The sequence below is a fragment of the Palaemon carinicauda genome, chromosome 8, assembly GCF_036898095.1.
Source record: "Palaemon carinicauda isolate YSFRI2023 chromosome 8, ASM3689809v2, whole genome shotgun sequence".
In the NCBI taxonomy this organism is placed as follows: Eukaryota; Metazoa; Arthropoda; class Malacostraca; order Decapoda; family Palaemonidae; genus Palaemon; species Palaemon carinicauda.
In genome coordinates this window covers 7359875-7382851 of record NC_090732.1, presented here as the reverse complement: position 1 = coordinate 7382851, position 22977 = coordinate 7359875, and the positions used below count along the sequence as shown (strand labels likewise).

General features: G+C 37.5%; 1 protein-coding gene across 4 annotated transcripts in view; it reads right to left on the bottom strand.

Moving 5' to 3' along the window:
* Strip (striatin interacting protein) overlaps positions 1–22977 on the bottom strand; it is a 65869-nt gene that overhangs the window by 6000 nt on the left and 36892 nt on the right. For 3 of the 4 annotated variants that reach the window (XR_011045317.1, XR_011045318.1, XM_068378432.1), the window contains exons 6-16: positions 19306–19499; positions 18808–18953; positions 16194–16365; positions 15749–15903; positions 14102–14218; positions 13515–13642; positions 11693–11920; positions 4289–4592; positions 3204–3320; positions 2915–3049; positions 836–880 (exon numbers count right to left, since the gene is read on the bottom strand). Coding sequence is in view for 2 of the 4 variants with exons in the window: in XM_068378432.1 (XP_068234533.1) it covers positions 836–880; positions 2915–3049; positions 3204–3320; positions 4289–4592; positions 11693–11920; positions 13515–13642; positions 14102–14218; positions 15749–15903; positions 16194–16365; positions 18808–18953; positions 19306–19499 (1741 nt within the window). In the remaining 2 variants the exon portion in view is untranslated. The remainder of the gene's footprint in view (positions 1–835; positions 881–2914; positions 3050–3203; positions 3321–4288; positions 4593–11692; positions 11921–13514; positions 13643–14101; positions 14219–15748; positions 15904–16193; positions 16366–18807; positions 18954–19305; positions 19500–22977) is intronic. The other variant, XM_068378433.1, reaches the window with a different exon arrangement.

The following is a 22977-nucleotide window of genomic DNA, read 5'->3' as shown; positions in this document are numbered from 1 at the left end:
CTCGAGGATAAGCTCTTTCCGACTCACTCGGGAGGCTGAAAAAACTCTTCTCCCTTTTCCAACAACATCCCTCTGCAAACAAGGGTTTTCATGTCTTGTTACGTTTGAGACTAAAGTAAGAAACCGACTGGATCCCCGCCATGTCTTGTTATGTTTAGGACTAAAGCAAGAAACCGACTGGACCCCCCAACACGACTTGTCGTGTGCCGTAAAGCTCCGACTTGAGAACCTCCTGCGCAAAATGAAGCAGCTTCAATGTAGCCACTGAGAAAACTTTTAGAGTATTAGCAGTTGTAATTTTTTTCTTTAATATGGTCACTCTCAATTCCCAAACTATATTATTTGGTTCTTACACTAGCCACTTCTTTCATTGTACGGTATTAATTTTGTGAATCTGTTAAATTTATTAGCCAAGTATTAAAATGTTATTTCTAACGACAGAAGAAAAACTTACCTTTTGTGTAAATGGATATACAAATAGTTTTTTTTTTTTTAACTTTTTTTCATTTCCATTTAAAATGTATGGAAATTCATTGTGCTAGTAAATATAAACTGAAATATTTACTAGCACAAAAGAGGTTGGGAAACACTGTTTTAATGTATAATACCCTACACCGATGTAATTTACTGTACTGTTAATAGTATATTGCAAGCAATATCAACATCCCCACCTCACCTCTCTCCCCCACACTCACTCAGTCATTCTCCTATATGTATATGTTCAACATAAAAAATATAATTACTGTATAGTGCTGTAGATGATACTGTCCCATTATAATGAGAAAAAATAATAATAAAATTAAAGAAAAAACAAACAAATGCACAACAACATTACCGCCAACACCTGCAAACTATTCGGCGCTAACTGCATCATGTCATGCTGTAAAAAGATATTACCAATGAAAATTATTAAAAGAGGCTCTACGTACATACAATATATGTTTATGTAATATCTGATAACATAAAATGCATGTTAAAACTATTGTAGTATGTAATATAAATGTTCTTTGTTCATCAGATACTCCAATAATTTTCTCATTCGATAAATTTTGTGATATCAGATTGAAGCACTATGAAGTTAGAACTAAGTTAAAATTTATGATAATCTAATAACTTTCTCATAAGTTTACAAAACAGTTTGCAATCTTTTTTAAGAAAGCTCTTTCACATTATCATAAAATGATATGTAATTATGTTCAACTCTACTTTACAAAGTTTTTCTACTTCTAATAGATCTATAATAAAATATCCCCATGTGTATTAAACCACAACTTCCCACAGTCAGCTGATGGAAAGTCGCACTGTCAACAAGGGTGTTAAGGGAACAACTGAGCAGGTGTTCAAACATACTTGGGCTAACATAGACATATATATCACATTACAGTATTGTAATATGTGTTACAGTAATAAGAAACCATTCTAGTCTCTCTCTCTCTCTCTCTCTCTCTCTCTCTCTCTCTCTCTCTCTCTCTCTCTCTCTCTCTCACATTTGATAATCTAGGTAAAACTGCTTACTTATATAAATAGAGCCCTTTCAACATATAAAATTATTTCGCTAGATACGTTCATCTCTAATCATCCTTTTTTTCATAGGAGTATGATATCTAAATGATGACTTTCCTATTCTTTAAAAACCAACGTCTTAAGGTGAGGGAGGGGTATATTGGGGAGTTTCCTTTTGCTCTGGGAGAAAGGGAAAAAATCTGTCTCTGTTTGTATTTTTCATGACCATGCAAGAATGAATTTTCATGAATAATAGTATCTCAAATTGGTATCAATTAGTCTACTGTGGATAAGTGACTCCATGGCAAGAAGGGAGGACAGTACAGTACTGTAGAATTTAAAAAACTGGTAAAAAATAGTTCATACAATACATACTACTATACAGTATACATTACTTTAAGCCAAGAAGTATTCCTTAGTTAGGTTAGGACTTTGTTTGATTTATGAGTTGATGTATTTATGAATACACTTTGGGATCTTAACCTGCTTCTAATTGAGAAAGCACCAGTACCTTTTTTTGTTGAATATACTGCTACAACTATACTGTAAACAACACAAAATGCTTATCAGTTAAAAAGGAACTTTAATTTAAAATTATGATAAATTCTGCTAACAGGAAGGTAACCTTCTCTTTATCAAGCCCAGAAGGGAGGGGAGAAGGGTGGGGATAAACTTTTTCAATTGTAAATAATACGTTCATCACTGGAAAGATAGAGAGTATTTTGAATAGTTGTCAAAATACTCAAAGGAAAGAAAAAAATTTGTGTTGGTAACAGTCACCAAATCAAGAAAATAATCCCAGTCTTTTTTCTAATTTACTAATGTGAGAAGGGATACAAAGTAACCAAATCAAAAAAAAATTAGTCAAATTTTTTTTGCAAATTTACTAATGTGAGAAGGGATAGGAGGCAACCTGAAAGTAGGAATTGAAGGGTTGTAGAATACGTACCAACTGCAATGACAAGTCTACCTTATGGCAGAGATGAAATTTAGTAATGGTGGGAATGGTCAATGATTACATAAATTAGCTTGTTGAAAAAGTAAATAAAATGAACAAGTTTAATTTACTGTAATTACAGCAACATTCATAAAAGGAACAGAATTAGGGATGCAAATTTACCTAACTGAATTTTCATATCTTTAAATGAAAACATTTTGGGAATAACTTGCATATTCAACAAACAAAATCAAATAATTGTATGGAAAAGTAGACATAGAAGCAGGTGTATAATTAGTCCGAGTGTTACTGCACTTACCAAGAGGAAAATTTTTAAATAAACAAGGAAAACAAAATAAAAGAAAGGTTTTCTTATACAAATTATAACCAAGATCCCCTTAATAAGTGGGATTTCAATACAGAATTCAATAGATTTAGAGGAACAACTTTAATTAACCAGGAAAAACAACTTACAATGGTGTTGTTATATCTGTGGGAGTTAAATCTGTCAACACATGCTCTCAAAGCACATTCTTCTGCTTGGAAATCCCAAGGTCTTGCATCAGGATCATTGCCATACGCCCAATCATCATTTAACCTGTGACGTACCTGAAATTCAAAACAAAATAAGAATTCTCAAGAATCCTTTAATTTCTTCATATATAAAATAGGATATAACTCAGTGCATATCATAATACCAATAAGTAGATTATAAAGGTCACTAAGTAAAAACCTTGATTCCACCTTGAACAATAATACTAACCTTTTGGTAAATGGCACTCATAGTTTTCATGTTTGTTTTCCTCCACTGTCTCCCTAAATATTTTGTTTGCATCTTCAACAACTTAAGTACATATAACTGCATCATTGCATGCTTTACCTGAAAGCAAATAAAAACATTAGATTAAAATCAACGATCTCAGTAATTACCAAATTTTAATGCTATTCCTACTTTGGAGGGGACACCCTTGACCCTTAGATATAAAGTAAAAATGTCTACAACTTTCCCCGATACAAATCAGTGTCTTGTGTAGTACTCCCCAGTGACATCGGAGGTTCCCACCTTGACATTTGGCTATCCTTGTTCTCATCTCATTCTAAACTGGGAGTGTACCCATAGCTTCAAACAACCTTTTCTTCATCACTATGCATGGGGACGAGTGAGAAAAACACTAATGAACTTTGGTTGACAATGAAATATTTAATCTTAATCTAAAAGTTATGGTTATTTCAATCAGTCTTCCAAAATTTCACTGGTGCCGGCTACAAATAACCAAGAAAAATTGAAACTTAAAAATTTCAAATCATATAAAAAAATAATAAATTTGAAAAGTAACTTTCACTTTTTAAACTACACAAACCCGGTCCTTTAAAATAAGGAACGTCTTCAACAACGCTGGAATGGTCGTTGAATTTGTTAATGGGGTAATTAACAACAGGTGGTGCAAAGACTCCGCTTTTGACCATCGGCTTAGGACTTTGAGGGGTGATTAAGGTAGGAAGACTTAAGTGAAGTGTCTTTGACAGCCAGTTGGTGATGTTACTTGCATTACTCACCCATGCGTACCACCTGTCGTTACTTAAGTATAATAAATTCAATAGCTGTTCCAGCTCCAATGAAGTCATTCGATATCTTAAAGGATGAAAGGTTTGCTTACGCATACGAACAAACTTCTTTCTTGCGTGGAATTAATCTTTAATGAGTTGATGTATTGCACTTATCCAGATCTTTGTAAGAAAAATAACATTCAAAATTACTATTCTTTACAAAATATGCTAAGCATTTAAGATGGAGAACATCAAGAATACAAATCCCCTAAATTTAACTAATTTTACAAATTAACTCACCTTTAATGTTCGTTTAAGTATTGGTGCTGACTTGAATACCACTAGCATCATAATACGAGAATGTTTCCACTTGCATAACTTGTTGAGTATTCTGAGAAGATTAGTACAGGAGAACATGTTTCTCCAACAACAAACTCCAGTGCATGAATTCATGTTCCCTTCATTACATCCACCACTGGGACTTCCATTTCCACCAGGACTTACATTGCCACTCATTGGACTGCCACTACCCGCTTCCAATGCTTCAGCAGTCATTTCTGGTGGATCTCCAATAACACATGCAGGGAAATCTAATAGTGCTATCCTGTGGTAAAGATAATATTAATGGTAAAGTTTAAAAACTGATATATCATGTGCTCTAACTTCATCCTTTCATAATACAGTACCTATATACCTATACCATACTTGAATCTAAAAGAAATATGATATTTTAATTATAAAATAAATTTTTGAATATACTTACCCGGTGAATATATAGCTGCAACTCTGTTGCTCTACAGACAAACTCTACGGAAAAAACTCGCCAGCGATCGCTACACAGGTTGCGGGTGTGCCCAACAGCGCCATCTGTCGACCAGATACCCAGCTCTTATGTAAACAAAGACTCAATTTTCTCCTCGTCCCACTGCGTCTCTATTGGGGAGGAAGGGAGGGTCATTTAATTTATATATTCACCGGGTAAGTATATTCAAAAATTTATTTTATAATTAAAATATAATTTTTAAATATTTAACTTAGCCGGTGAATATATAGCTGATTCACACCCAGGATGGTGGGTAGAGACCAGTAATATATGTTTACATTTTATGAGCTAAGAGTTTTTTATTTCATTTTAGAAGTTATCAAAATAACAAAAACAAAATAAATAGGTACCTGGTAAGGAAGTCGACTTGAACAATTACTCTGCCTTTTAAGTACGTCTTCCTTACGGAGCCTCGCGATCCTCTTAGGATGCTGATCGACCCCTAGGAGCTGAAGTATCAAGGGTTGCAACCCATACAACAGGACCTCATCAAACCCCTAATCTAGGCGCTCTCAAGAAATGACTTTGACCACCCGCCAAATCAACCAGGATGCGAAAGGCTTCTTAGCCTTCCGGACAACCCATAAAAACAACATTAAAAACAATTCAAGAGAAAGATTAAAAGGGTATGGAATTAGGGAATTGTAGTGGTTGAGCCCTCACCCACTACTGCACTCGCTGCTACGAATGGTCCCAGTGTGTAGCAGTCCTCGTAAAGAGATTGGACATCCTTTAGATAAAAAGACGCGAACACTGACTTGCTTCTCCAATAGGTTGCGTCCATTATACTTCGCAGAGATCTATTTTGCTTAAAGGCCACGGAAGTTGCAACAGCTCTAACTTCGTGCGTCTTCACCTTAAGCAAAGCTTGGTCTTCCTCACTCAGATGTGAATGAGCTTCTCGTATTAACAGTCTGATAAAGTAGGATAAAGCATTCTTTGACATAGGCAAAGATGGTTTCTTAACTGAACACCATAAAGCTTCAGATTGGCCTCGTAAAGGTTTAGTGCGCTTTAAATAGAACTTAAGAGCTCTTACAGGGCATAAGACTCTTTCTAGTTCATTGCCTACAATCTCCGATAAGCTGGGAATATCGAACGATTTAGGCCAAGGTCGAGAAGGCAGATCATTTTTGGCTAGAAAACCAAGTTGTAGCGAACATGTGGCTTTTTCTGACGAAAATCCGATGTTCTTGCTGAAGGCATGAATCTCACTGACTCTTTTAGCTGAGGCTAAGCATACCAGGAAAAGTGTCTTTAAAGTGAGATCTTTCAGGGAGGCTGATTGTAGCGGCTCAAACCTGTCTGACATGAGGAATCTTAGTACCACGTCTAAATTCCAACCAGGTGTAACCAAACGACGCTCCTTAGTGGTCTCAAAAGACTTAAGGAGGTCTTGAAGATCTTTATTGTTGGAAAGATCTAAGCCTCTATGCCGGAAGATCGATGCCAACATGCTTCTGTAGCCCTTGATATTGGGAGCTGAAAGGGAACGTCCTTTTCTCAGGTATAAGAGAAAGTCAGCTATTTGAGCTACAGAGGTACTGGTCGAGGATACAGAGACTGACTTGCACCAGTCTCGGAAGACTTCCCACTTCGATTGGTAGACTCTAATGGTGGATGCTCTCCTTGCTCTAGCAATCGCACTGGCTGCCTCCTTCGAAAAGCCTCTAGCTCTCGAGAGTCTTTCGATAGTCTGAAGGCAGTCAGACGAAGAGCGAGGAGGCTTTGGTGTACCTTCTTTACGTGCGGCTGACGTAGAAGGTCCACCCTTAGAGGAAGACTTCTGGGAACGTCTACTAGCCATCGAAGTACCTCGGTGAACCATTCTCGCGCGGGCCAGAGGGGAGCAACTAGCGTCAACCTTGTCCCTTCGTGAGAGGCGAACTTCTGCAGTACCTTGTTGACAATCTTGAACGGTGGGAATGCATAGAGATCTAGATGTGACCAATCTAGGAGAAAGGCATCTATATGTATTGCTGCTGGGTCCGGGACTGGGGAGCAATAGATTGGAAGCCTCTCGGTCAGCGAGGTTGCAAAGAGATCTATGGTTGGTTGGCCCCAAGTGGCCCAAAGTCTCTTGCATACATCCTTGTGGAGGGTCCATTCTGTTGGAATTACTTGCCCTTTCCGACTGAGACAATCGGCTATGACATTCAAGTTGCCTTGGATGAACCTCGTTACTAGTGATATGTCTTGACCTTTTGACCAGATGAGCAGGTCCCTTGCGATCTCGTACAACGTCAGTGAGTGGGTCCCTCCTTACTTGGAGATGTACGCCAAGGCAGTGGTGTTGTCTGAGTTCACTTCCACCACTTTGCCTCGAAGGAGAGACTTGAAGCTTTTCAAGGCCAGATGTACTGCCAACAGCTCCTTGCAGTTGATATGCATGTTCCTCTGACTCGAGTTCCACAGTCCTGAGCATTCCCAACCATCTAATGTCGCGCCCCAGCCCACGTCCGATGCGTCCGAGAAGAGAACGTGGTTGGGAGTCTGAACAGCCAGGGGAAGACCCTCTCTTAAGTTGATATTGTCCTTCCACCAAATCAGACAAGACTTCATCTTTTCGGAAATCGGGATCGAGACCGCTTCTAGCGTCTTGTCCTTTTTCCAGTGAAAAGCTAGATGGTATTGGAGCGGACGGAGGTGTAGTCTTCCTAGTGACACAAAATGTTCCACGGATGACAGCGTCCCTACCAGACTCATCCACAGCCTGACTGAGCAGCGTTCCTTCTTCAGCATCTTCTGGATGGATAGCAGGGCTTGATCTATTCTGGGGGCTGATCGTCTTGTTGTTCAGCAACGTCCTCATCAGATAGTTCCTCATCCGAAAACTGATGAGGAAACGGCAACGGAGTGGGCAACGTCTGGCTCGCTGAGTCCGGTCGCACTGGTGCATGCGTGACGGAGCCGGACGCAACATCATGGAACTGCTGCACAGTCTGTGAACTGTCAACAACCATGGGTGCGCGAGGACGCACAGCGTCCACCCGAGACTGTCTAGACCGTCTGGGTTGTGCAGTCAACACCATACCGGGTTGCTGAGGTTGACGCACTGCGTCAAAACAAGTCACCTCTGCTGGTTGTTGAACGTCCTGAACGTCAACAACCACCTCCGAGCGTCGCTTAACGTCAACGTGCGGCTGGCAACCCACACTGGGTCGCATCGGTGGAGGAACCACCTCAACTGGCAGACGCGAGAAGGTTACCTCAGTGTCAACAGGACGCACAACCGACCGGTTGGAAGGTTGTTGGCCAGAAGGTTCGGCAGCAACCTTCTCCGCATTAAAGTCCTCTATCAAGGACGCAAGCTTGGACTGCATGCTTGCAGCAAAGCCCATTTAGGGTCTACGGGAGCAGGTGCGGCAACAGACTGGGTTAGCGACTGAGGCGGTACCGCTTTCCATCCCTGAAAGCCTTGTTAATGCATGACATAATTGTACAGCAAAACTTCAAAGGCTCGAAAACAGCTGTGAAGTTGACCTGTAAAAAAAAAACTTGGAGCGTCTCCTGGCCAGGCGCCAGGGAGAGTCTACGAGATTTGAGAAGTCTATCTGGGCAGAGGCATGAGCTCCCAAGCCGAGAACTTCTCTCGTGTCATATCAGACTCTCGCTCTATAAGCCAGTTTAAAAGAAGGGAAAGCAAAGGCTGTATCCCCCAAACTCCTCCTGGTGATAAACCAGTCGCCTAGCAAACGTAAAGCTCTCTAGGAGAGCGAGAGAGCACTAGCTTAAAAACAACGGCTTCGAAGTAGCTAGGCCTAGTGTAAGCTCTGACGTTTAGGCGAACGAGGAGCAGCAGTTACAAAAAGATCCGGACAAAGATCCTAAAAAAAAATCATCATGATTTAATTAAAGTCCATAGAGGGCTAAGCAGCTTTAGGCTCCTCTCCATCTGACAGAGTCCTCAAGGTAATATCAGTAGGAGGGGGAACAGCAACTTCCTCATCTACAGGAACCTTGTCCGATAAAAGCTGAGTCTCATGGCTGCCTCCTCCACACTCACTGGTGCATTAGTAGCGGACCAGGACGCAACGTCATGTAACTGCTTGACAGTCTGTGAACTGTCAACAACTGAACTGTCAACCACAACAGGTGCGTGAGGACGCACAGCGTCCACTCGAGACTGCTTTGACTGCCTAGACTGAGCAGTCAAAACAACTCTAGAATGCAGAGGTTGACGCACAGCGTCAAAACAAGTCAACTCCGATTGTTAGCGAACGTCTTGAACGTCAACAGGAGCATCAGCAAGTGGCCTAACGTCCAAATGCGGCTGAAAATCCACACGAGACCGCATCGAGTGTGGTTTTAAACAACCTGACTGACGTGACTTAGCTACGCCAACGTCAACAGGAAGCACAAAGGAACGTTAGGTTGGCTGAAAGCCAGGATATCGATGAGATAAACGGCTAGACTCAACGGACTAATCGGCAGAATAGTCTTCCATAAGGGAGGCAAGCATATTCTGCACGTCTTGCCGTACAACCCATTAAGGATCAACGGAAATGGTTGTGGTAAGAGACGAGGGTAACGTCTGTGACCGCAACACTTTGCCAACCAAAAAAGACTCTCGGAGTCTGTGTTACGCTTTTGTTAGGCGGCGAGCAGTTATCCGATGACTGCATAGGGTCAGAGCTGTCCTAATGGCTGTAGCCAGGACGCTGGACCTGTCCTGAAAGGACTGACTTTCGCTTAAGGGCTTCGAAACCTTGTGACAGGTTTCTTATGCGAAAAGCCTTCGGATGACGAGGAGAAAATTCGTCTCTCTCGTCTTATGGTAGGGGAGATCTTGGTAAGATACACCCGATACCATAGAGGGAAAACGTCTGTTCGTTGGTCAAGGCCTCTCGAACCCATAAGTCGTTCGACATTACTTCTCCCCTGGGCTTGGGAGCTTGCAAGAGGTCCCGGACTAGGTGAACGACAGGCACGAACAGACGAACCCTCGGACGCAACACTGTAACACTTTGCGCATATCACTTTATCACTTCGATTTTCTGTTTTGCACTTATTTCACTGAAATCGAAACTTTTACTGATTTCTACCTGAAACACGCAATTCTACCCTTCATTAAAAGGTAGTAATTGCGAAATCAGTCGTATAATGCAAAAAACAGAAAACATATTTTAAGATAAAACATTCAGTGGCTGGGAAAGAGACTAAACACTAGTTCATATAAACTACGTTTTCAATCTCTCACCGCACATAGCCTGGGGACGAGTATAAAAAACTAAAAACGTTTTATCCTTCCTCCCCGTACCGAGACTAGGGACGAGAGTAACTCGAGAACAACGTTACCCGCTTGAACGGAACGTTTTCTCTCCTCTCTCTCCCTCCGTCTCTATCTCTCTCTCTCTCTTTCTCTCTTGATTTCGCACCTAGGAGAAGAGCCCAATTATATTTCGTCAAAAAAACATGTCATTTGACTAAAGGAAAAAACTGAAAGGTTTTTCAAATAAAAAGTTCCTTTAAAATAGAATTTAAAACATTTAAGCTAAGAAAGAATGAACAAAACGTCAGAATCGATTTACTCTTACTGCAAAGTGAAACCGTGATACACTCTCTCTCTATCGTAACGATAGAGCGCATGTTGAACGTCCTGAACGTCAACAACTGCGTAGCATAAATAAACTAAACGTTAGTTCATCTTTGAAAACAGTACGAAGACTATCAAAGAAATTCTTTCATAAAATATTACATTTAAAAAGTTTTAAATCCTTAGCTCTTTAAAAGCTATTTACGATATAAAGGGCTCAACGTTGATTAACTTCGGTTTCCAAGTTAGGACCGCCTACTCTCAGGAAAGGTCGCATATAAACAAAACATTAAAATTTATTTTTATATGTTCATAATAAATGGAAAGTTAATCGCAGAGGCCTAATAAAGGCGGAGAGATATAAAATATATAGAGGAAAATCTATAAATAATTTATAACGTGATAAGATAATTACTAAAAGCCTAAACACACTTCCGTCTAAGGGAAGGGTCGGCCATTTAAAAGTGAAAGAAAGTCCATACTCTCTTTGTCACCATAATTAAATCTATCCAAAACGAGTTCAAGATTTAAGATGAAGATAAAACACCTGCATTGCGAAAGCTCAAAACCAGAATATAGTACTTCACCAATATGATGTGAAAAACTCCAGTTTAGCAACAGCGAGTAAAGTACGTCTTGTCGACACGTCGACAGAGAGAAAATTGAGTCTTTGTTTACATAAGAGCTGGGTATCTGGTCGACAGATGGCGCTGTTGGGCACACCCGCAACCTGTGTAGCGATCGCTGGCGAGTTTTTTCCGTAGAGTTTGTCTGTCGAGCAACAGAGTTGCAGCTATATATTCACCAGCTAAGTTAAATATTTAAAAATTTTTTATTTAAATCAGCCTAATTTTTATAACAAAATTACTTAATTTCCATAATAATCCAAAATTCATAATGCTTAAATAGTTTGGAAGTTCAACTTTCTTGACTTGAATTCTTTTTAAGAAAGTTTGTTGTATATACTTAAATCTTCTCACGTATGGGTCCACTAATCACCAAGATTGTAATCTTACATAAGATTCAGCAACTTCACTTCTTTTACTCTCTCTTATGTACAGTTGAACACAGGAATTCCGGGTATACCTCGCTCTGAAGAAGTGCACCCAGCGACACACTTACTGCGCAGCAAGTTCCTCTGTTTAGCCCTGCCCACCACCTCTGCCATTTCTTCCTATTCTATCTGTTTGGTTACTCACCGCGAAGTAAGGGTGTGACAGGGTGCACTCCTTCAGAGAGGGGTGTGCCAGGGATACCTGTGTCCAACTGTACATAATTACAATCACAACTATATAACTACTGGTAAGAATATACATATCAAAGAACATATTTCCAGACAACTTACGTATTTTTTGCTTGAACATAAGCCATGATATTTTGATTGAAGAACTTCAAAATGAGTGGAATGCAGTTTGCAAAAACAAGGTGTTGAGACATGAATTCAAACTGATATATATGATTGATACGAAAGTGTTTGAGCAAAAGCAACAAGGTTGCAGAGACAGCTTTTACAAGGACTTCTTTATGCCGATTAACATCTATACCCAACTTCATGCTCTGGACTACAGTCATTCTGAAAGGAAAAGGAGAAAATTAATGGATTTTCATCATAAAACTACTATTTCCTTATTTACCATCGAATCATTAGCTTCTGATTTAGAATAAATATAAATAAAAAAAATTTCCTAATCACCATCCTCCGCCCATAATGTCACTACACCATTTCCCTTAGTAACTTGGCAGCATAGCTTGCAGTATTTGTTCTGTTTATCATATCAACTTGTGTTGGGACATCTTAAAAATAGAAAATATTCCCACCACTTTATTGTGGCACCTTTTAAAACTTGAAGGCAAGTATGGAGACACAGGTAAATGATTTATAATAATAACCTTGTTTATTGCATTGTCATAAATCTTGACTTTGAATCATAAACTCAGACACTCAAGTGGGTAAGTGATATAAAGACTTGGAGACCACAGAGCAAATCAACCCCAAGATATGCATAAATAATGTTAAAATAAACAAGGAAAAAAGTACAGTACTAAATTACACCCAAAAAATATACAATCTCATCTTGGTACTAAAAACATGACAGAAAAACCATTCCTGAAATAACTTTGTTGTGCAATTCAAATGCAAATTATACAGAATATTCTCTCTCTTTCTTATCAAGTGAGTCCAACCACGAAGAATTTGAACGCTGGGCAGGAATACATACAGAATAGGAGACTATTTTATGTCAAATACATAATCAAGACCATCCTAAAAATGCAAAAAAGAATGCTAAATCCTTATATCACTACACTACCAAGTAAATGAAAAACACTAACAGTGTACATAACCATAAATTAATGTAAAAAATCAAATTATACGTAAAAAAAAAAAATGGCTAGTCAGAATATTCTCTCCCCCCCCCCCATTAAAATATGACCTAGACTATAAACATTCTTATTTTAGAATAAAGCTTTAACAAGGTGAGTGTAAAAAAAAAAAAAAAAACGTCCTCACAAGTTACACATATAAGCTATATTGAGCACCGTCACAAGTTACACATATAAGCTATATTGAGCACAAATATTCATCAGAAAATCATTTCTGCCTCTAACACCACATACAAATACATTTCTTAACCCACTGAGGATCTGATGATTTAATTGACGCATCACCCATTCATGTAGCTATTCAGCTTTTTAATGCAGATTTCAGTTTATCTCCATATATACTTCTTTGATAGTAAGCTACAAAAACATCAACATATGTAGGTAGGTTGATACATGATGTCATTGCTCATTGTAAACAAGGTTTGCAAGGCATGAGCCTGACAGATTTTGTCAGGGCCAGGATCACCAGAGGGTTGAGTGTGGAGATCACAATTGTGAATTTCTAATATCAAAATTTACCATTTTCTCTATATCTTAAAAATAAAACCATAATGATCTTAAGGAATAATTAAAGTTCATGTGAAAACTTGTATATAAAACCATCTTATATATAAGATCAACTGCATTACATACAAACAAATATTATATCTATAATGTAATTTTCACCATAAAAAATTACTGATGAAACAGTATAAATGTGCAGTACAGTACTTTCCATTTTGCAGCTATACGATTTCATTAATTACACAATTCACTTCTCTAACTATGATGTTTTAAATACTTACGGCATTTCTTCAGGAAGCACATCAGCCATTATGTTTATAGAGTCTGTCTTTGCCTTTGATGTAGGTGCAGCAGCTAGAAGAATCTTCAAAAGGGCAATCATACACTGAGGTAATGTTGGCAGCATAACCTGTAACATGAAAAACAATCTTAAAAACCTACTTCTTCACATTTTCAGTCTAGCATGAAACTATAAAGTTTCCAAGCCCTCTCTGTTTGGAGGATTAAATATACAATTTTAAATTTTCTACATCTTAATTCATACACTCGACAATCCTGATTTTTTTCTTTTATTGAGATGCTGACTCCATCCATCCTTCATCATGTGCCTCTGCCTCACTTCTCTTCATTTAAACCTCACTATTATCTTCTCTGTCTTCTCCCAAAGCTTTAAGATGCCTACCTTTTTTGTACATATTAAGCCATACAATTCCAAACACAGTCATAGAAGAGTAAATATAAATTTTAAGTTTTATTTACACATTATTAACCAGAATATTTTAAGGATGAAAATTCCATATCTAGAGGATACAAATGCATGCCATCATTCATGTATAGAGTACTGGAAAAAATAATTAGAATTATTTACCTGATATAAAATTTCAGCCGGCGTTTGTGGAATGTCTAGTTCAGGCTTGGACATGGGATTTCTTGTCCTTTCTTCTTCTTGCCGTATTTGAACCTCACACAATGAAACATAGACATGCTGAAAGCAGAAAGTTTATTCCTTCTAAAAGCTTTTAAAGTACAGATATCCATTAATGATGCTGTAATCAAAATAAAAACGCTGTTAATCCAAATCTATAGGACTTGGAAGAAACAGTACCTAATGCATATTAGGAATACATACTTGGAATAATTCTTAGTACAGGTCATCAACTTATACAAACATTCAGATACAAACACAAATGCAACTGAAAATAACAACGATAAGATAAAAGAAATACTGTAAGAAAACAATATATAATTTAATACAGTAAGAAAAAAATTGTAATAACCTGATATCTATTTCATATGAAACCCTACTATTTGGTGACTTTTGTAGATGGAAATTATAGGCATGGAATTCAGGATAGGCCTACCCTAGGCCAATATTTGACTTACAAACAGCTTTTTAGAACCAATTAAATTTGTAAGTTGAGGACCTTCTGTACTGTTAAAATTCAACTTCTTAATACTTTTGGTCACAAATTTTACAAATATACAACATAAATAGATGATTATTAAAAAAAAATAATGCAAAAAATTGTGTATCATATAAATGGAAAAGAGAGGAAAAATTCATCTAAATGAAGAAACACAACCCTATCTCATATTGTTCTTGCTTTACAATTATAAAATTTCATCAAAAAAAAAAAAAAAAAAAAAAAAAAAAAAAAAAAACTTACACAACAGACAAAAGTATATTAACTACATAGCATTATCATCTTTCATTTGGTAAGATTCTGCAATTATAAGGGTCATTACTCTCGTTGTCTACATGCTGTGTTTACAGAGAAGGAAAATTATGACTTAAAAAAGTACATTAAGAAATTGATCACAGCAATTATCATTTTGGAAGCAATTAATTTTCCAGATAAATTTCTAATACTGAATAAGAGTGGATATCAATTAATATTCCAGGAATTGCTCTAAAGATTAGGTGTTGGTTATGTGGTAGCATGTGTTTGCTACACCATTGGGTGTTAATTACTTAGTGGGAAACCAGACCAATAATTTTTACAGTAAGTTGAGACACTAAGGTATCAGAGAAAATTTAAAGAAACGTGAAGGGCACAAAGCTGGTAACTAACCATTGAAACTGCCTTGCTTCATTTAGCATTAAATCAATATATATATATATTTTTTTTTCATGATAATTCATTCTTCACCAAAGGAAGAAAGGGCATATGGAGACATTACTCTAGAAATAAATGATTCTTCATAAAGAAAGCTTGCTAGTTATATCATGAAAATGATAATTTTTCTTGATGGTAAGGAAGACAAGGAAGGGGTTGATAAGTGTGCAGTGAAATTATCCTTTGTAACACTTGTTTAGATACTCCACCTCATCTTCCAATCAGAAAAAATATCAGTGGCCATGGACACTTCGCAACTTCAATATTAGGCATATCAATGATTCATAGTGTAGTGATAAAAAGTAAATTTTGGAAACCATAGGTGCTCCTAAGCTAGATATACTGTAGTATAATGGAACCATTCTTAGGTTATAAAGATTTGTATAGTCAGAAATTACCTTAGAGAGGACTTTGACTCCCTCATGAATTGGTTGAGGCAATCCAGCTAATGATGTTCTATCGCCTTGTAGTTGAAATCCCACAAACTTTACACGTGTAGAATCTAAAAACGAATCTATATCTTTCTGTCTAACCTTTGGAGTCCATGGGAGACCTGAAAACAACATAACAAGTACATTAAAATTGACAAAATAAAAACCATTAGTGGATAAACCAATATTATGGTGTATCACTACTGCCTCATTATATCAGACAGTAAATTCCTGCTAGAAACTTCTGTGGCTGACTATGTGAAGACCACCTTTGTAACTGACTGAATAATATGAGTTTTACTGAATTTATTCTTTTTATGAAAAACATTTATTCTCCTTTATGAATCTGCTATTAAGTCATAACACAATTATCTTGAAAGAGCCATGGACATCTGAAAAAGGGGTTGCCAACCTTTATTTGTAGTATTATCAAGATTAGGTGTTCCAGGACGAGGTGATGGGGGCTGCGGAAGATCTGGTGGCTCATCCAGATCATTTGCTGGCTGTTCATCATCGTCTGCTGCAGCTGTAAGATCCAATTCTCCAACACTATCATCCAAGCTACTCTGTTTCATAAGACCTTGCTGCAAATAAATTATAATAGCTTACTCTATTTTTACCCGGAGAGAAAAATAATGTAGAAAATACAATGGATCTTGTTTATTAAGGATATTTGTCATTAAATTTAATCATAAATGTAAATTAATTCTAATAATAAAATTTATTTCTATTCTCACCTGATGTTCACATTGCTTCTTCTCTAGATGCTTGGTTTATTGAAATTTATGCCTGAAATTCAAAACTAACTTCCGTTTTCTTTCTATTCAATAGACACACGCCTCTATAAACGTAATGAACCACCCAACAGTAGTGGTTACTGGCAAGAAAATAAATAGTGACAAGCCAGAGGTTCCTTGTTATTTCAGTCTATCAGACCTCTTTGGTGCCCTCTTGGGTATTGCTAAGACATACCAAGGAAAAGGGTCAGTTCTCTTCCTCCCTCTCATGGATTACAATTTTCACTGTACAGGAGGCCATGACTTGCACTGAGCGCACAAGGATGATTGCAAACAATGATGCCCCGTACAAGAAGCACACAAAGAGAGTGAATCTACAATTGGTTTACACAAAAGCCAGTTACAATGTCCACTCTTTCCACAGCAAGTACAATCATTTGTTCTGCATCCATAGCAATCAACAGCCAGCATTGACTTCCCAAAAGAAAAGTTAAGTGAAAAGTTTGATTAAGGACACAATAGTTCGTCCGTACTTGCTGGGGCAGCAAAAGTGAACAGCTTTCGACAAGTAGAGGGGCGAGGCTTCTTATCCATGCTCACTACCTATCGTAAGCTACAACATTAACGATTTCGACAGCCGCTCCAACGATAGGTTTTTAAAGAAAAGATACTGAAATTTCAGGCACGCAAAATAGAACTAGGCTCACCCATTTCTACACAAGGTCTAACTCTCGTTAGTGGTAAAAAAAACACAGTCACCAAACAGGGGAAACAAATGCCATCCTGCCTTAGGAATAAAAGGCAGTACAGACCCCTAAACTATTGCAAATGGTGGTCTTGTACTTTATCAAGCAGACTAAGCTTTTAGAAGTTAATCCTCTCTTCAATCTATAAGAACAATAAGATAAATCTTACCACTTAAATACTGTACTGCCTTTATGAGACTGTTTCCCCTATGTAATATACATGGAGAGAGGAAAATGTAAACTAACAACTTGGCTACCATGCTGAATAATAATAATAATTATAATAATAATAATAAAAAAAAAAAAAAAAAAAAAAAAAAAAAAAAAAAAAAACACCTGACATGGAATGATGAAAAATAGCCCAATACTTCCAAACCAAACCGATCATAAAAGATGAAACCAGATTTGACATATACAGTACACGATGGGAAGGTTTATAGAAATGAAATTATTTCCTCAGGAAAGATGTCTCCAGAAATATTTTCCCAACATAAAAATTAATTTTGCAATTGCAAAGAGATGAACCACATATATCTTTCAAAAGTGAATTACAGGTCGAATATGACAAAAATAAATATTTAATATCTTAATTGTAAATAAAGAAACAATGTTACTGATAAGATCTGAGTGTGGAGGATCCAATTTCCAGCATCTATATAATCAATCATAATATGAGTTTTATTTGTGTCAAACTTAAATCCTAATAAAATGCAACATCCACTATCTTTAGTTTGCTGGCACATGAGTTGGGAATAATACATGCAATCTTCACACCATGTGGATTTAATAAATTTCAGTAATAAAATTATTCATTTCTATGAACCTCACTTAGAATTTACATAGCTTCTATCTTGAAGCTGGTTAATTGCAAGCAATCATGCAAATATGGTAGAGTAACTGGATCTATTGCCAGTTTAGCCATAAACTTATGTTGTATCCAACCTACACTTTCATCTTGCTTTGTTTCATTATACCATGAAGTCAGTATCAACCATTTAAAGAATGAAAGAATGAAATAGGTTTAAGGATTGTGCGCAACAGTACGACAGTACTCATTGCAGCCAAACACAACAATCGTTCCAGCTCTGCTGAAGACATTCCATATTTCAAAGATCGATAGGTTTGTAAATGATTAAGGACAATTTATTTTTCAGAATATCCAAACCTGCCACAAAATCCCATAAGGTATAAAATGCACAGCAAATATTCTAAAATAAAATACGACATAGGACATTTTGCCAACACAAATCTCCACCTATGATAAGATCGAGTAAAAAAAAATTGAGACAGCTGGAGAAAAGGTCTATTTTTCCTTGTCTACAATTTCTGATTTGGAGTTTAATTTCCTCACCTGACGAGCAATATGGCCATAATACAGTAAAGTGAGATGTTTGGTCTTCATATAAACACAAGTACATATCCAGTACTGTACAGTATTACTAAAATCATATAATTATAAACTTTAGAAGGAAAAGCAGAATACAGCAAAATAAAATCAGTAAAGCACTATCTGAGCTTCTGTTACCTTGAGTTAACCACTCACCCGTCTTAATGGCCGTCGCTTTTGATTATTTTGTTGTTCTATGAGATCAGCAGCGGAAGCTGGTGGAGATGAAGCCCTCATAGTACGTGCTATTGTAAGAGTATCCTCTTCACAAGGAGGCAACCCATGTTTTATTCTATATTCATCTGTTAACATAAAGCAAAAGCTGTAGATACAATATTCAATAAAGGTCCTGACATTAAAAATTGTTTAACTTTTATTTTTGTCACAAAGCAACAACAGGAGTTACCAAGTCACATTAATATAGATTTATACAAGATTACTGGTTTTAACTTTCTGCTTTACATAAGCTTGAATCTATGGGCAACTTCTTGTCAGGCAATAATCAATTGAATTACCTTTAAAAAAATATTAATAAAGGAAAGTACCTTTCTGTAGCCCAGCATATAAACAGGCTTTTGGTTAATTCATTAAACTGCACGGAGGTAGGAAAATTTATAAAATATTTCTGGTCATGCTACAAATATCACAACTTACTTTTTAAATTAGCCAAATGTTGAGTTCCTCCAAGCGAAGATAATAAAACCTTCCATAGTAATAATAGGACCTTTCTGATTGGAAAGTGTGGTGCTGATGAATTGCAGAATCTTGTTACCATCCCAAGGAGGGTCATAGCGACTAATTCACTCGATTCCCCTTGTGGCTGCCCCAATTCTTCACAGAAGCATAACCTGAAAGTTTACACTTCTTTATTGTTACATTAAAAAAAATGACATACTCTAAAATAGTTGCATTGGGGTTCTAAATTAGTATTAAAACTTGTTAGTCAATATTTATTTCAATATTTTCAAAGTAGTGTTCATCTGTAGATTTACCTCCTGTGGTTTTACTTTTACGGGGTAAGCCGTAAAAAATCATACATAAAATTCATTCAACTAGAGTGTCAACTACAGAGGGGAGAGGGGAATTCAATAATTAAGAGAAAAAAAATTAGCAACAGGCTACTATTCCATACCTTCTTCCCCAGCCAAAATAAACTCCACCTTCCTTGCCATGATGAATGCATCCAAGTTATTAATCTTCAATACAAATAAAAAATGGAGGGTAAAATTGAGTATATTTGATGTTATTGGTTTATCATATCCTAAAATATCTTTCTCTTGCAGAGGTGTAAGGCTGCACAAACCTAATCTTAGTACAGGCCCTCCTTTCGTACTGATAAGGAGTGTGGTCAAAATGTTTACAGGGTTGAAAAATTTATGGGTGAATCTCGTGGCACCATTCTGGCTTCAAAGGGAATGGTTCACAGACATCTGGCCTCGACAAGCAGATTGTACTACCCAGACCCTACTCACATGGAAACACCTCAAATAACTACATGGACCTCTAATAAACCACAATCCTCTCGATGACTTGTAAAACCACCTGGAGACTTCTGAAATTATGCATCAATAGGCGTTGGAGGAGATGATGATGAAAAGGTTTCTAATAGCTTCCCTTCCATAAAATGGAAGATGTTAGATAACTCATAAAACTTATTGAATGAAAACCAGAGGGAACAAGACTTATTAGTAGGCTAACAATAAGATGGAAGGAAAATTTAGACATATCTCTGAGAAAATGGGGTACTTCATAGTTGGAGGTTGAGAGAGTTGGACTACCTGAAGACAGGCAGCAGTGGAGGGAAATACTTAGGCAGGATGACTGACAAGCTAGTTAGCTTATATGGAGTCTAGTGAGAAAGGCAAGGAAGTAGAAATTCAGCCATAATCAAATTTAATCAATCTTAATCTTTAATTATTGGTCTTGCAAACATTCACATTGGCTAAACTCCGTAAGTTCAACGTTTCTATGGTGAAGGGTTACCGTACCTGCTTCAAGGCCAAAGAATGTAAGAATATCACTGAATATTCTTTTTCATTCTTTTTATATATGCTTGGGTGGAGAGAAGTATTGTATCCAGATGATGTCTCTCTGTCCAATTAGGGCCTGAAGGAGTACTTGAAAGTGATGAGCTCCCTTATATAAAATTCACAGAATTTTGTTTGCAGAATTCAGAGGTAATTCTCTTTGTCAAAGAATGCTATGTCCTTTTACATGATGAGTTTAATTATAGGTGCTTACCCTAGCAAAGAAGAATACATATACTGTACAGTATTCTTTATCATTTCAAGGTTCTAACAAATGACATTAAAGGAATGGTTACATCAGTTAATTTAATGAAAATCCTTCCCCATAAAAAGTAACGAGTCCAGGTTATTGGGGGTGTGACCGTTATTGCTTCCTCTTACTTAAATGAAATTAAAGTGTATGATTCACGTTGTTCATTACGTATCCTTGTTACAGGAGGGGAGATCTTAGACAAGAAAAGTAATCTCTTTATTTCTTTCCTTTTGTTTGGCAGTTTGTTTGCATCAGGTTGGGAAGTTGAGGTACTTTGACTTCTTCAAATGATCTGTTGACTAGACCTCATTTTGTTTCATGAAGGTGGCAGTCCTTTTTAACAGGGGTGATACTCTAAATATAGATTTGCAGTGATGGAGTTCTTGTTTTTGTTAGTCTTCTCTCATTTCAATGGGGTTACGAGAAGTTACAAGTCCTTTGTTAACCTTAGATTGCCTTAGGAGATGGAATCTGGTGGTTGAATCCCAAGAAAAAGTCTTATGGAGTATCTTTATTGTGAACTCCTTATTTCAGGGAGAATATGTTATTTTTATTAATAAAATAAATTTTTGAATATACTTACCCGATAATCATGTAGCTGTCAACTCCGTTGCCCGACAGAATTCTATGGAGGGATACGCCAGCTATCACAATACTAGAAGGGGGTGTACTTACCAGCGCCACCTGTGGCCAGGTACTCAATCATTTGTTGTTGACACCTCCTCAATTATTCCTCGGTCCACTGGTTCTCTCTGGGGAGGAAAGGGAGGGTCGATTAAATCATGATTATCGGGTAAGTATATTCAAAAATTTATTTTATTAATAAAAATAACATTTTTCAATATTAAACTTACCCGATAATCATGTAGCTGATTCACACCCAGGGAGGTGGGTGAAAACCAGTGTACAAGATTAAAGGATAGCTAAGTATCCCATATTTCATATAACAGTTATCTCAAATAACAATGAAATAATAAGTACCTGGTAAGGAAGTCGAATAGAACCGTTACTCTGCCTCTTTATTTAAAGTTCGTCTTCCTTACTGAGCGCAGCGTTCCTCTTGGAGGCTGAATCAACCCAAAGGTGCCAAAGTACACGGGGTTGCAACCCCTACTAAAGGACCTCTACCAAACCTTTAACCCAGGCGCTTCTCAAGAATGAATAGACCACCCGCCAAATCCAAGGATGCGGAAGGCTTCTTAGCCTACCGTAACAACCATAAAAAACAACAATAAAAGTATTCAAGAGAAAGGTTAAAAAAGGTTATGGGATTAAGGGAATGTAGTGGCTGAGCCCTCACCTACTACTGCACTCGCTGCTACGAATGGTCCCAGGGTGTAGCAGTTCTCGTAAAGAGACTGGACATCTTTCAGATAAAATGATGCAAACACTGACTTGCTCCTCCAATAGGTTGCATCCATTATGCTCTGCAGAGAACGGTTTTTATTAAAGGCCAACGAAGTAGCTACAGCTCTTACTTCGTGGGTCCTTACCTTCAGCAATGCAAGGTCTTCCTCCTTTAAGTGAGAATGTGCTTCTCTGATCAGAAGCCTTATATAGTACGAAAGCCCATTCTTGGACATGGGTCTCGAGGGTTTCTTGATGGCACACCATAAGGCTTCTGACTGTCCTCGAATAGGTTTAGACCTCTTCAGATAATATTTGAGAGCTCTGACAGGGCAAAGAACTCTCTCTAGTTCGTTACCTACCATGTTGGAGAGGCTAGGTATTTCGAACGATCTAGGCCAAGGACGTGAAGGAAGCTCGTTCTTTGCTAGGAATCCAAGCTGAAAAGAACATGTTGCAGATTCGGTTGTGAAACCAATGTTCTTGCTGAAGGCATGAACCTCACTGACTCTCTTAGCTGTTGCAAGGCAAACGAGAAAAGCAGTCTTGAGGGTAAGATCCTTGAAGGAAGCTGACTGGAGAGGTTCGAACCTAGATGTCATAAGGAACCTTAAGACTACGTCTAGATTCCAGCCTGGAGTGGAAAGACGACGTTCTTTAGACGTCTCAAAAGACTTGAGAATGTCTTGAAGGTCCTTG